At 44.3% G+C, this 14,387-nt stretch overlaps 1 protein-coding gene across 1 annotated transcript in view; it reads right to left on the bottom strand.

Annotated features, from left to right (window-relative positions):
- Nucleotides 1-14,387, bottom strand: part of PDZD2 (PDZ domain containing 2) — a 148,013-nt gene that overhangs the window by 26,265 nt on the left and 107,361 nt on the right. The window contains exons 6-13 of the mRNA XM_067315910.1: nucleotides 12,927-13,038; nucleotides 10,547-10,695; nucleotides 9,803-9,922; nucleotides 7,173-7,287; nucleotides 5,349-5,422; nucleotides 4,953-5,178; nucleotides 3,732-3,849; nucleotides 1,365-1,497 (exon numbers count right to left, since the gene is read on the bottom strand). Coding sequence (XP_067172011.1) covers nucleotides 1,365-1,497; nucleotides 3,732-3,849; nucleotides 4,953-5,178; nucleotides 5,349-5,422; nucleotides 7,173-7,287; nucleotides 9,803-9,922; nucleotides 10,547-10,695; nucleotides 12,927-13,038 — 1,047 coding nt within the window. The remainder of the gene's footprint in view (nucleotides 1-1,364; nucleotides 1,498-3,731; nucleotides 3,850-4,952; nucleotides 5,179-5,348; nucleotides 5,423-7,172; nucleotides 7,288-9,802; nucleotides 9,923-10,546; nucleotides 10,696-12,926; nucleotides 13,039-14,387) is intronic.

The following is a 14,387-nucleotide window of genomic DNA, read 5'->3' as shown; positions in this document are numbered from 1 at the left end:
CCAGCCTTGGTGTACAAGACGTCCTGAGCACAAAACCAGGCGCAGGTCGGACTGCAGCACTACGGACAAGATGGAGGTACGGGGAGAAGGTGCAACCCGTTAGACCGACGCGGCCCCGGTGCAAGGAGGCACAACATGCTTGAAGGTGCCATCGCAGCGGGTTGTGGGGTGCTTGCACACCCAGCCTCGTGTCTGCTGGTAGGCAAAACACGGACGGTCTCTTCTTTGTTTATCTAAAAGTAACAAAAATCCACCCTCCTGCAAGCTCTAACAATTCCGCTTTTTAGCACCAGGGATCCACTTAATAGGTTCCTGGGTATGCTTTGGGTACCCGCTGCCTGGGTATGCTTTGCCAATGCAACCAATTGCATCGGCTATAGGCCCAACTCTTACCCTCTCCCATGCTTACCTTTAACCAACAGAGCCACGGCCTCTTTCTTTTTAGCATCACAAAACTTTGTCGCAATGATAACAAAGCCGGGGCAGCAGGCATCAAATTGCCTATTGTTGTATATTTGATTTAGCAGAAAATACACAATTAATTATAAAATAAATCCACATCTAGGAGAACTCGGGTTTCTTCTGAAGGTCTCTATTTGTAGTTAGGAGTTCAAAAGTCAGAGCTCTCTGGACTCCCTAATGCAAATATTTTTACAGCTTCATTCCTGTTTAAACAGGAAGGTTCTGTACACTCATGAAATTCTTTGAAATATTGAAATAAAAGAAGTTATTATTCCCTATAGCTTGGTTAAATGGGTTTGATCTTCTATCATCTTTTTTTTTTAATTACTTGAAAATAATCACTCACTTTGTAAACACAGGCTTATTTCTTATTTTCAAATTACTCTTGTACAGATTTCTCGGTAGCAGTACATTCCAGATTCTCTTTTTCTAGTTCCTAAAGGAAAACTTTGGTCCTTGGACAGATTTTACTTTTTTAAAAACAGTATTCATATTACTTTACTATATTTGATCAGTTCAATCTGGTGATGTTTATATTCCTGGCCCAAATTATATTCTACTCAAACACAGACTAACTACAACATAACTTTAAGAAGGAAGAAGACATAGGCCATATTTGAGTTGCCGCTTGGTCCAAATATGAAGAATGAGGGGAACACTTCACTCAAGCAGTTCCAGGAAAATCACATTTGATCAACGGGTGACTAAGTGAAAAGCAGCAAGGAAGCTCTAACATTGCTACAACTTGCTTCATTGCAATCCTTTAGCCTGACTTCTTGCACAACGCACGCCACAGAGAGAAAACTCCAAAATTCTTCCTCGCTGCTTTTCAGAGAGCAAGCCGCAAATTACAGCACAAGATGAAAACACCACATAGGTACCCCGACACGTTTCCTCCTCACCTTCGGGTTAGGATGCCGACTAATGATAAGGCTGACTGGACCCGGACCACACTCACTCAGAATGGCATAGGCTTCGCTCAGCGCTGCGTGGCGCAGGCTCACTGAATCCGCCTCCAGGATCTGATCACCCCGGCTGCAGGGAGAAATACAGCTACTTAATCACATCTGCCTCATACAGAAACACTTGTGCTCTTGACTGGTAGCCAAACTTTTTCAAAAATACAACTATTCGGAAAAGATCTGATTTCGAAAGCCACCAGTGTTGCTCTTGCTCCCAGTGACACAAACAGTTTGAGTCCTGTTGAACTTCAGGAGGGAGGTCCAGGGCTCCTTTTTGCACTTACTGTCAGCGCTACAAACCCTAGTAAATCAACAGAGAAAACTGGCTGCATTCGAACTAGGATGAAAGCAAACTTCAGTTCCAGTTCTGCATCCTGATACTTGTTGAGTACAGGGGGAAAAAAAAAAAAAAAATCAGATTCAGATGGGCTGTTCCTTACCATCATATTGAACTACTTAACACAAATACCAACAAGAAGTTCATAAGTTAGATATGAGTTTAGAAATGACTTGAGAAAAAAATTGGGCGAGATAAGCTTGTATTTGCTTCAAATTAAAGTACAGAACCCACTTAGAAAAAAAAAACCCTTCATCTGAGAGGAAGAATAAATTGTTTTGCTTTGTTTTTCCAATTTCTTAACTCTTGATCATTGGTGCTCAGACATCTGGAACTATTCAAAAGAAAAGATTATCAACTAGGGATATCATTAAAGCATTCTCTGTAATTACTAAAGCATTTACTTTAAATAGACATTTTCAAACAATCCACTGATGCTGATTTATGCTGGATTAGCTGTGACAATGGAAATGAAATTGCACTATAAGTCTTCACGCCAAAGTCAAAATGGCAATTGCACATGGCAGCCTTTCAGTGGCCCGTATTCTGGTATGGGCTCAAGAAAGCAAAAGGGCGATCAACTGCTGTGAAATCATGTCACTGCTTTGCCTGTCCTTCCGATTTAAACAACTATTAGAAACTATGAAAACGGAATCACTTATACAAGCACAGGATTGATAGGGAGGAGCTGGGTTCAAACCCTTCCTGGTATTGCAAAGCCCATATCTGATTAATGAGGTTTTCCAGAATCAAAACCATCCTCTTAGTTTTGGCTTATGGAACCATAAACTGCTGATGGGACAACAGGAGCAATGTCTCAAAGAAGCAAGCTAGAAAACTGGGAAGCATGCCTGGATATAATCAATCACATAATCTAATAAACGATACAGCTGTTACATACAGGCACAACCAGCACTGCAATCTTTTCCAAAAGGGCTTACAAGAAAGCAAGTCAGTATTAAAGTACTGTCTCCTCTAGACGTTTCTATTTGGTAGCAACTTTGAAGAGTTTTGGCAGGAATGCAACCATAAAATTATCTTGTTCCCCCATTCCAAAACTCAACTTCCTCTATCGCAGTTTTCTAGCAAGCGAGGGCCATTGCATGCACAGGGAACAGAGAGCTCTCCCTCTCCACCAGCGAGTGCGTGAAAGCAAGGCTGCTGCAGAGCCTCTCCACACCAGCACTCACGGCACAAGCTTGGTGCGGATCACGCGGCCTCGCTGCCCTGAGTGCAGCCCTCCCTCCCCAGCGCTGCTCCAAGCGCCCCCAAGCATTTATGCAGGGATGCAGAAAAATGGGAGGCCTTGGAAATTTCCCTCCAAGGGTTTTTAAAAATGAGGACCCCAGGAACGGAACAAAAAATAACTTTCTGTCACTTAATGCAGCGTAAAGCACAAGGGAATCCCAGGAACAATTTCTCTTTCTCTTACAGTTCCTTGTAGCCATTCCAGTTTCCCAGTGGAGTACACGGGACGGGCAGGTCGACCTGCCGTGCTTCTGTCAGACAGTAAGGGCAGAAAAGCTCTGCTGCAGCCATGGGCACAGTGCGCTGCAAGAAACTCCCCCCACCTCTTCTTAAGAGTTTCAGGTGACCGAGCTTTTAACAGAGCTCTGCAAATATCCTGCCAATTTGGAGTCTCTGGCTGCAGCTCTGATAAAAATTGATGAAGCTGCATTTCTGGCTGTTCCCCCTTCCTGAAGGGTGCTATTAGGCTCAGTTTTCTATACAGAGAATAAAAACCAAAAACAAAAAAAAACCCAAATCTTAATGATCTTGCTGCTTCCATGACACAGAAGAATGTCTCTTGGGTATTAAATACCACTTTGGAATGTCTTTATTTAAATGTTTTCTTTCTGGTGAACACTTAAGTATAAATCCCCTCCCTGCTACATCAACTGATTGGTGAAAACAAGGTCTCAAACCATGTTATTGTAAAACTACTCCAGCATGTTTTTGCTTTAACTAACCTTAATCTGCCATCCATTTTAGCCACTGATCCTGGGGCCAGGCTGTGAATGTATATCCCTGGAGAACTATTTTCCAGCGTGAGACAACAGGCACCAATGCCTAGCCCAACCCCTGGCTCTGTGAAAAACAAAAAGTACAAAGAAAAGTCCTGTTGAGTCCCTGCAGATTGTAATCACACTGGACACACAAGTGTTTGTGTTCCCACATCACATCTGAGACCAAGAATCACGTATTGTTTCAGGGCTGGCCTTAGGTGCAGGCATTCAGGAAGCCAAGACCCACAGTGGCAATCAGGACTGAAAATATATGATCTTGACTGTTTTCTGAGGTCCATCGTTGAGAGGACTAACTCTACTCCCGGCAAATTTTCGGAGTACCTTGGGAGCTGCCTGGGCCTGGAAATGTCACAGAAGGTCTGATCAGGTCTGAGACACAAAGGAATGGGAGAACAGTAAAATAAAGATGTCACTTTTAAAATTATTTCGGAAAATGTGAGAAGACACTGCCAACTGTAAGACTCGTTAAAATTTCATTAAATATCTGCATGGCATCCCTCAACAAAGAGGCATGAAGAAGGGTAAGAAGTCATCTGTGGTTTAATTATTTCCCCTGTTCATTTTCACCTCTGCCTTCCTTCATGGAACATGGTACCTGAAATAGGAGTTACCAGATTTCTGACCTTCTTTCTCCACGTTTTTAGTCCAACCTTTAAAGTCATCACTCAAGCCTTTAAGATAGATATAGCCATCCCACCACATACAGTGTATACTCCAAGTTTACCCTGTACTATTATTGTTAATGAGAGAAGTCCTCATGAAGGAGTTCAGATAGCTCATCTGGGCAATCCTGAATGCACTGCGTAGGTTAGCCACCTTCAGGGCTGCCCTTTACTAGAAGGACATGGTCATTTGGGCTACAGAGAGGCTGATTCACATTTGGGCTGGCACCTCGCAGCCTCTCCCTTGTAGCAGTGTCCATGCTGCTGAAAGGAAGAGCCTCCTCTTGACTCTGGGAGAAGCAAAATGTGAAATGGGGACCTCTTCAAAGGGCTCTGCATCAGAGGATGTTTTTTTCCACCATCCTGTGGTTCACAGAGAGCTCTCCAAGACCAGAATGACATGGGTAGGTGCCCTGGGTATTAGAACCATTAGCATATTCCCAGAAACTCCCCCAATAAACAGGGCTGCATTCTCCAAGGGCATTTCAATGAACCTTCACACCTTTATTGAGCGTCACATCCATGACGATCCTATCCTTCGGGCCGGGGCCTTTGCGGCTGGAGGAGGAGCTGTCTGTGTCATCGGAGCAGGGGACGGGAGTGCCTCCGCTGGCACTGGAGCTGGGCGAGCTGGACCGGCTCAGCAAGGTGGGAGTTGCACAGGGCGTGAGACTGGGGCTGCGCAGCCTCGTGCGCACAGTGAGGGTCACCACACCTTTCTTGAGTTGCTAGAGAGACATCAGAGAAATAGCCAAATAAGATGATGCGAGATGACAACATTTGCCGGTAAACCCGCATACAGTAAATTGTGGCAGCGAAAGAATAAAGCTGAAGGTGCTAAATGGCACTGAATGAAGAGAAGCACGGACATCTCTCTTACTACATCTACGGTTGTTACCTTAAACCTCTGAATGGCCTCCTGGTGGGTCAGCCCTTGTAAAGATTCTCCATTAACTTCTAGTATTTCATCCCCTGGAAGTCAGATACAAAAATGAAGCCAGCAATATACAAAGTATAGAGATGTAGCAAAACTTCTCATAAATAAAGCAACCTGCTACCATGTGGATTCCAATTTACTGCTCAATAAAAAGCCTTTTACTATTCTCAGTTTATTTTTACTTGTCCTAATGCCTTTACAAATTAATAGAGTGATGAGTTAGCAGAGTAAAGCCTGTTCTTCAGCAGGGATCTTTAACGTTCTTATAATAACAAACAAACTGAAAACACTACAGATTTTAACTGCAGCCTGAAATATAGATGCTCATAACATGAGGTCCAAGGGGACCACAAAACTCCCTTTCTTTGGTGCGCATCAATAAGAGAAATGAGAATTTAACTGAAACACTACAGCATATCACACCAAAGTCTGTTCAAAGAAACTGGCCTTGCATTCATGTACAAAAAGCAAACGTGCTCCACTTACTAAGCACGTGCAGAGAGAAAAGCCAGTGGTCCACACATTGCGATAGACCTCCTCACTCCAATGAACAAGCATCACTGCATGTCTGCCCACCTATTACAATTTTCCAGGCTCTGGGTCTTACCACTTACACCCAGCTGTGTTGATCTACCTTCTTTTTATTAAAAGGAGGGCGAAGTGAGCAGGATCCAGATCTGCTTTCTGCAGTTTTACATACACTTACATCTGTGCACAATTAGATGGGGCGATGTCATCAGCCAAGTCTTTCCCTCCTCTCCTTCCTTAGTCCCGGTAAAAAAAAATGAGTATGTGAGCTCTGAATATCCTGTGAAGACTTCATGGGTTTATGGGACAGCTGCTACTTATTGGCTTCCCACGGTCAGCGCACAACCTATGCTCCAGGGACCCCCGCTTCTTTCTGACAGGAAGTTCGAGAGTTGGCACCAAAACCAGCCTCAAATGCAACAAGTGTGATGAGACGTAAAGAGGGAAATGATATGAGAAGGAGAGAAGTAACACAGGAGCAGCTTTCTGTGAAAGAGAAGTAACCCAGCTCCCTCAGAAGAGCTGTAAATCACTGTTCTACATTCATGACCACTTTGGACTTTTAAGCTTGTAAGAGTCTGCCTGGCATAGGAGCGCTCAGACCAGTGTCCTAATGCACACAGAGCAGTCCATACATCCAGCACAGAGATCAAGACTGGAAAAGCAGTGGGGGAAAAAAAAAGAAAAAAAAATAAATCAGGCTATACCTTCTTTTCTAAACAGCTGTGTTATCTCATGTCAATCCTATCCTTCCTCTCTTCTTTGTCTGGTTACGACCTTTACTTGTTTTTTCCACATCTAAATCATACCATAAGGCTCTGAGACAGACTGCAAAGAGGCTCAGAGATCACAAAGATCCAGAAGAGATTCTCCCAAGCACGCCCTTCTGTATAACCCCTTCTTGGCCAAGCACCTCTAGGCCAGATGTTGGCTGGATAGATACATTTCACTGCTACCAGTGTCCTGCCCCAACTGAAGAAGTGGAACTTATGGCTTGGTCAAATAAGGTTCACCAAAGGGGGGGGGGTAGTTTCATGCTGTAGTTTTCCCTTCTCAAAATGCAACATATTCAAGTTGACTGCTATGATCAACCTTCCCCAGGACAGACAAGCAAGGTGTGTTATATCCTCCACAGTTTCCTGGAGATGGACAAGATGGACAAGTGCCTAAATAAAGCAGTACTTGATTTTCTTCTGCTGGACTGAAACAATATCCTACTGTGGTCCTTTATATGCAGTTGACTTCTCTCTACTATACCTTCTTTAAGTCTTCCATCAGCAGCAGCTGCTCCATTTGGGAATATAGTCTTCACAAAAATCCCCATGCGTCCGCGAGCAGAATCCTGACCTCCCACAATGCTGAATCCAAGACCCTACAGAAAAAGGAGGAAGAGATGCACAGCTGGCACCTTATTCTATTACCACCTGTCTGGGAAAGATTCCCTGATAATGTACAAAACAAAGGAAAGATGAAAATGTAATAGCTTCTGACGAATGACACCGCAATCTTATTTGCCGCTTGCATCTCCTGATTTACTTTCACCCTAATATCATCAGCCCAAAAAAGTAGCAGCAGGCACGTTAAACTAAAAGGCAAAAAGTGATATCCTAAGTCATTTTTGTGGAACATAGGATCAATAGCTTTGTGCTGTCCTATTCCACTTTTAAAAACTGTAACACATTGCCCTTAAATTAACAGACAGTGGATTCCTGCCCCTGAGATCTATATCCAGGATTAATTGTAGTTTTCTCTGCTGTCACAGATCCTGCATTTCCTCAGGAAAAATAAAAGCTTAAGAACATGACATAAGGTCAGTGTTGTAATGTCCGGAATGTAGCTGTAAGGGCTGGTGTGGGGGGGACTGTCATGCACATACACATTTTTAATTATTCTGGAGACATGTACCACGTCTTACTTAAATAAATCTAGATCAATATATTCCCCAGGGCTCCATCTGTTAGCTCTTGCCCCTGCACTGCCCTAGCTGGCTGGGGGACCATCTCATGAAGCTGATCAGGGAATGAAGGAGCCCAGCAGAACCAATCTCTCCCCCTTCTGCCGAGTTATTTCCCAGTCGAATCACTTCATCCATTCCCCTATACTTCTCCTCTTGTCACCCCTGTACGCATATTTTACATACTAAAGAGAAAAGTCACCAACCAGGTGGACAAGGGAAGTGAGAAACTGTTGTGCTTCAATGATCTGAAGCAATGGTTATTATTAGAGCCTCAGGCAGTGCTGTCTAGCTGAGGGGAGCTGGCAGAGCAGACGCTAACACCATGTTTACAACCCGGTACAACACACGGCCTCTTTTGTTTTACTCTGAATACAAGGTAGACAACCGTTTATTATTGATTGTTATGAGCCTTTAGTAATTTGATAAGATATTACTGATTTCCAGATAGGAGGTATCGTAGCTCCACCTTGTAACCCAAAATAACTCAAACAAGGGTTTACTGTGCAATAATCAACCACAGAGCAAACCACAGAGAGCCCGGGGCCCTGGCTGCTCCGATGCACACCCGCAGCGGTTCTCCCCACAGCTCCAGGAGGTGGCCTAGGAGAAACACTGCTGGAAGGCACAACGGTTCCCGCATTGGCGCACCTTCCTGGAGAGGTGCTGCAACTCCCTGGTGGAAAAGCACCCCACAGAGATCTACCTAAAGAGGGAAAAAAACAAGGTCACACCCTTGGCTCTGAGCCATCTGAACACAGGGACTCCACGGAAATACTCTTCAGGTCCCAGGTCTGCACAGAGATAATAGAGCAAGCGCTACTATACGGATTGTAGCCAGTGCAAGTGATTGCCCAGAATGGGGTGAAAAGTACCCAAAACGGCAGCTATTTGAGGTGGTTCAAAGTCACTACAGTTTGCAGGCTACCAACTGCTTCATAATGCCCTAGAGTCAACTGCAGAAAGGCAGGAGGGGGCGGTTTACCACATGGGCAGAAATAAGGCAGTTCTCATAGGAAGAACAGGTTCAAAAAATAAATAAGTGAAAAAAATCAAGAAATACTTGCTTGAAAGTGTCATGGAAGACCTGAAGCTCCCAAATCAAGGAAAGCTACAGTAACTGTGTGCCAATCTATCAGAGCAGCCTTTATTTCTAACTCTTTGGTGAATTTAAAGCACAGCAAAGAATTCATTTTATACTCAAGCTTGAAAGTCAAAATAAGTCATTTTAGTCCAAAATACATTCATCTGATGATTTTAAAACAGTATTTCAACAAAAAAAGCACATTTTTAGCATATATAAGCAAGAGTTCCCATACTAGTGTGGATTAGATTGGGGAAATCCAGTTCTACTCCCTCAGCATTCAGCCAGCTGGCATCTAGCGAATGTGCAAACACATTACTGGGGGGGGGGGGGGGGGGGGGGATAAGAGGACTCTGTGACCCAGAAAATTCAGGACTCTCAGAGAAACAATCAACCAGGAACCTCTATTTGGATTTAATTTACTGTGTGGTTTTTTTTTAATGTATAAAGATACCATGGAGATAAAACATGCTTGTCCATAAATACACATGCAAACAGGTACTCTTCTGTAACAGTACCAATTTTGCATAGACACACATATTTATAGGCCTGTTAGTAATACTTGATAGCTCAGTAATGACCAGATGCACCAAATGAGAATCAAAGCCACCCCACCCCAAGTGCGAGATACAAACGTTGCTTCCCCTGCATTTTGCAGGCATAACTTTGGCATTCACTTCTGAAAATGGAATTTATTGTTATTATTATTGGCTACCTTTGAGAGTCACAACCAGGCACACCTCCACTTTAATAAACAGTCAGGAGCTGGAAGTCATGGGAGATGCCTCAGGCTCTTACACGCCAGCTCGTAGTACACGCGAGGAACCAGCCACGTGTAGAAATGCTCACCTTGCCTTGCCCTTTCATCAGGACGATGTTAGAAATAATGGACGGCTGGGTCAGTCTCCATGGGGATTCCACCTGGGCAGCACTGAAGGAGCGGGTAGACTTCTTCACAATATGGTAGTCCTAATAAACATGAGCAAACACGGGAAGTTACTCTGATTGCACTGGGACATCATGCTGGGAAAATAGTGTGTGTAAGGGAGGAGGGGAGGAATCTTACAGACAGGAGCAAAAAGAAATATATGATATATTCAAATAAGTATTCAGGGGATAAAGTCCTTGCTCATTACAGTCGAAGCAAATTTTGCCATAATTTTCCCACATTTCACACAGTAGGAGCGTTTTGCAATGTACCAGTCCCAATTTAAATTAAAAAGATTAAGGGTAGACTCATGATATAGTGAAGTCCTTATCTGCTAAAAAAATGCCTACATCATCATGTGATTAAAATAAAAAGAAGCAGGGCTTTTCTGTGCTCACATCTCTAGACCTACATCTCATAGATACCAGCCTTAGGCCTTGGCCATAGCAGAAGTACCACCCTTCACCATCCTCACAGCAAAGAAGTTCTCCATCTGTAGCTAACATATCCCATTTTGGTGTCAAAGTTTGGTTTTGGTCCCCATGATGTACATAAGCAGCCACATTTCATTACAGTCACTTCTCAGGGAGTCATATAGATCTTAAAGGATCAAGTACAAGCTGATGAAGGAAACCAAGTTGCTCAGAGCTGGGCTTTCTACCCACCTGCCTGGCTCCTGCTGATTCCAGCTGCTGGGGGAGAGAGTGTTTTCTCCCTCCCCGGGAATATTTCACTGCTATTTCATAATTCGGTTCACCATTTTCCACTGTCAGCTCGTCATCTTCTCCCACGGATTCTAACCGGGATCCGGCACCTAGGGAAAACCACAGAAATACCACATCTGACAACTACCTCAGGACCGGGCTATCCTCACACCAGCATGCAATAATCACCTCCTGCAAATCCTAACTTAAACAATACCTTAAAACAATACCATGTAGTATGCCACCGGGCAGTTACAAGCTAGATTTGATCATCCTCAAATGAAAACTTTTCCTGGTGCCCCAGGTTTTAGAAGATCATTCAGAAATGCTGAAATCTTCAGCACTGTCACTTGCGGTGGTAAGTAAAAAGATAATTGAGCCAGTAGCTCTGGGACAGAAAAGAAATTCAGCTGTTCTCATCCAGTGGCACTTGCCACTGCACTAAGCTCTCAAACTTCATTTATTTAAAATTAAAAGACATGACACTGTAGCTGTATATGTTTCTAGAGGTGTCATGTCACTTCGAGAGAAATTTTTCTGGAATGGAGAAAGGAAAAATGTGCCAAATAAATGTTATTTTCTTTCCTTCTGGCAACAATCCTAGGTGTCTTGAAGAGGAGAAGAACACAGACAGACAGAACTCACATTAGAAACAGAATTATTTGTCTTGAAGGACATCCTGTAATTAGTCACCGAGTTCCCCATTCCTCACAACGGGGCTCCTCCGATTCTCATTTCTCCGCGGTAACTACATGACCCCCATTCACAGCAGTTCCCACATGTTTATCCTTGCAATTTCCCTGTCACACAGGGAAGCGCCCTCAACCCGTGTTTTACAGATGAAAACCTGAGACGCAGACAAAATTCACACAAGTCGGATTTAATGATGTGGCTTTAAGATCACTTTAAACCAAGTTAAATTGCAGCTGCCACTGAAGGGGGCAGCTCTGCTTTCCCTTCCTCTTCCACCACCCCATCCTTACACGGGACCGGGCTCACGGGCCACACACGGAGGTGCATCTGCTGCAAAGTTACCCAGCGGAGCCCCAAACCCGTTCTGTGCCGCCTGCTCTTCACCAGGAGGCTGCAGAACCACCGGTGCCAGCACAAGGGAGACGCAGAGCGAACGCAAAGCCGGGGCAGCAGTTTGTTTTTACCGAGCATCAACATGATTTTGCAGCCGCTCCCACAGGTGGAATTTGTGCCCATCTCCAAGAGTGCAGTTCCCAACCCGCACCCTGCTTTGGAGTCCAAACAAAACTACCTCTGGTTTTAAATCTCCCGGTCCCTAGGCATGCAGGGTGCTGCTGCCAAACACACCCTGGCTGGCTATTTTGGCAGGACCCAGGCTCCTGGCATGTCTTTCGCTCCCAGACCCGCCAGGGACCCACAGCTAAGCCTTTCCCATCCATCTACCTCACCTCCTCTGCTTCTGGGAGCGGAGCCGGCTGCCTTGAATGAGCGCAGGGTGCAACAGGGTTCAGCCCAGAGCCCAGCAGCCTCCGCTATCCTTGTCCAAAAACACGGCGAGATGAGGCGGGCTGAACTGCCAGCAGAGCACAGCTGCAGCCCAGGGACCAGGGACCGCAGACCAGACCAGCGGTGGAAAACGCCTCCTCTAGGAGAAGAGCCACCTCCCCGGGCTTTTCTCTCTGCCTCCGGATGCCGTCCCCTTCCCGTGCGGCAGCCCCAGCTGGAGGGGGCTACCCTCGCCCCAGGCTCACCCGCAGCCTGGGGCACCAGCACCCACCAGGAACGGGGGCTTCACCCCAGTATGCCCCGCACTGGTGGCCAGCCCAAGGCTTCAGCAGTTCTGCTCCCGCAGTAAGGTCCGAGCGGTCCCCATGGGCCAGGAATTTAAATACATATTGCTTTCAGAGGATCTGCCTGGAGGATACTAAAAATATCTGAGTAAATGGAAATTAAGGTGAACACAGGAGGGAGGGAGTCTCTAAGAGTCTTAGGGATGAGAATGGGATTGAGCTCTGCACACGGCTTAATGTTAAGACTTGGGCACAAGGCAATACAATAGAAAATGTGGGGAGTATTTGTCATAAATGGGTATTTTGGTGATGGCGTTTTGAAAGACCCCACCCCTCCCCATTAAAAACAAAGAAAAGAAAAGAAAGAAAAAGAAGCTTCCAAAACCTTGGCTTCATCTGTCAATATAATAGTTCAACTCAGGAAGCTGAATGAAAACATTTTACAGCTGGAATTTTTGTTCCAAATTAAACTAATATGATGTCCAAAGGAAAGAAAACCTATCTCACTTTCAGAGAGCTAAAAGAAATACACAATGTAAAAAATCTACTGCTGCTATCTTTTATCAATCCTGCTTTACCTTGGGATCGACTTCTGTATTTCAATATGCCACTTCCCAGAGTTGGACTCTGGTTGTTTCCTTTGGACACTTCTGCACAAGCTGGATCTTGAGACTTCTCTGTTTCCATGACCTAAAAAAAACAAACAAAGAACCTGATTTACTTGCAAATAAGAGAAGTTGATGGAATTCTTTTAATCTTTAGTAATATCAGGGATAGAAAATTCCACTGCACATCATCATTTTCCAAAGCATGTCATTGTATTAAGCCAGCACACATTTTGGTAAGTAGTTTTCAGGGGTACCTTTGGATATTACTATGTATTTTTACCTAAGGGCATGCCTAGACAGCAGTCCTCTGCAGGGTACCATACTAATGCCTCCAGACTGCCTCCAGTACCCAAACCAGCTCATTCAGGTGCTTCTCCATGCATTTTCACAAAATTTTAGTGTAGCTTTTATTGCAGTTTGTTCAGCTCAACAAACCTCCAGAGACATCACAACAGCATCTTTACAGATACGACCACTTAAAGAAAAGTGTTATTTTATTGCTAGTGTCCACAGCTGAATACCAACACATGTTGTGGATAAAAAGCTAATTCAACAGAAGGTGATGAGGGTTACGCAGCTAAGCAGTCAAAAGTCTGGAAAAATTCAACTTAAATTTACATGTAGAACCACAACCCTGCTACCCTGAGTAAACGCACAGAGACAGGAGGAACCTGCTCATCCGCTGTCTGCTGCCTTGCACTGACAAGTGCAAGGTGAGTGTCAAACGTTACTGGCATTTGCCCAGGTGCAGGTGACAATATAAGGTGACAATCCACAGACCTGCCACCTTCAGCTGCATGATCACACACGTCCCTTCCGAGTTGGTCTCTCTGAAGAGGTGCCGAGCTGCTCAAGGATACTCTTTACAAAACATGCAAGGACTCTCTTCAACACATACGTCGTGGAAGATTCTGGCCATTTCTTTCTCCCCTCCCATGCTTCTTTTACCAAGTTACGGTGGTAACGGTTTCCTAGATGTGCCACTACACAGTTCCTTGAGGTGCTCCTTATTCATACTCTAGTACCATGCTTTCACCCCATTATCTACCACGCATTCTCTGCACAATTTTAGAAAGCTTATGACAAGGACAGCAAATTTCCAATACAAGCTACTTACCGGTCACATTATATTTTTAATCTGTCATACAAACTAGCTATAAGTCAATAATAAAAAAAAAAAATCCCCCCAAACCACTGAACACACCTTTTATTGCTAAAAAAAATAAATTCTATTCCCATTTTTCAAGATTAAAAATGGCAAAATTGTTTCTGCACAGCATCTGCCTCCCATCCCGCAAACCCTCTTCTCCCCAAAACAAGAAAACCAAAACTAATCTTTTGCACAGAGTCTAGACCTTATGATTTCAATTCAAAGGATAAAAATTTCAGAAAAAGATAAAGATGACAGATAACAGGGATCTAGAATGGAAA

Source organism: Apteryx mantelli, chromosome Z, assembly GCF_036417845.1.
Source record: "Apteryx mantelli isolate bAptMan1 chromosome Z, bAptMan1.hap1, whole genome shotgun sequence".
NCBI lineage: Eukaryota > Metazoa > Chordata > Aves > Apterygiformes > Apterygidae > Apteryx > Apteryx mantelli.
The sequence above is the reverse complement of the archived record's forward strand: the minus strand, read 5'-3'. Positions and strand labels throughout refer to the sequence as shown.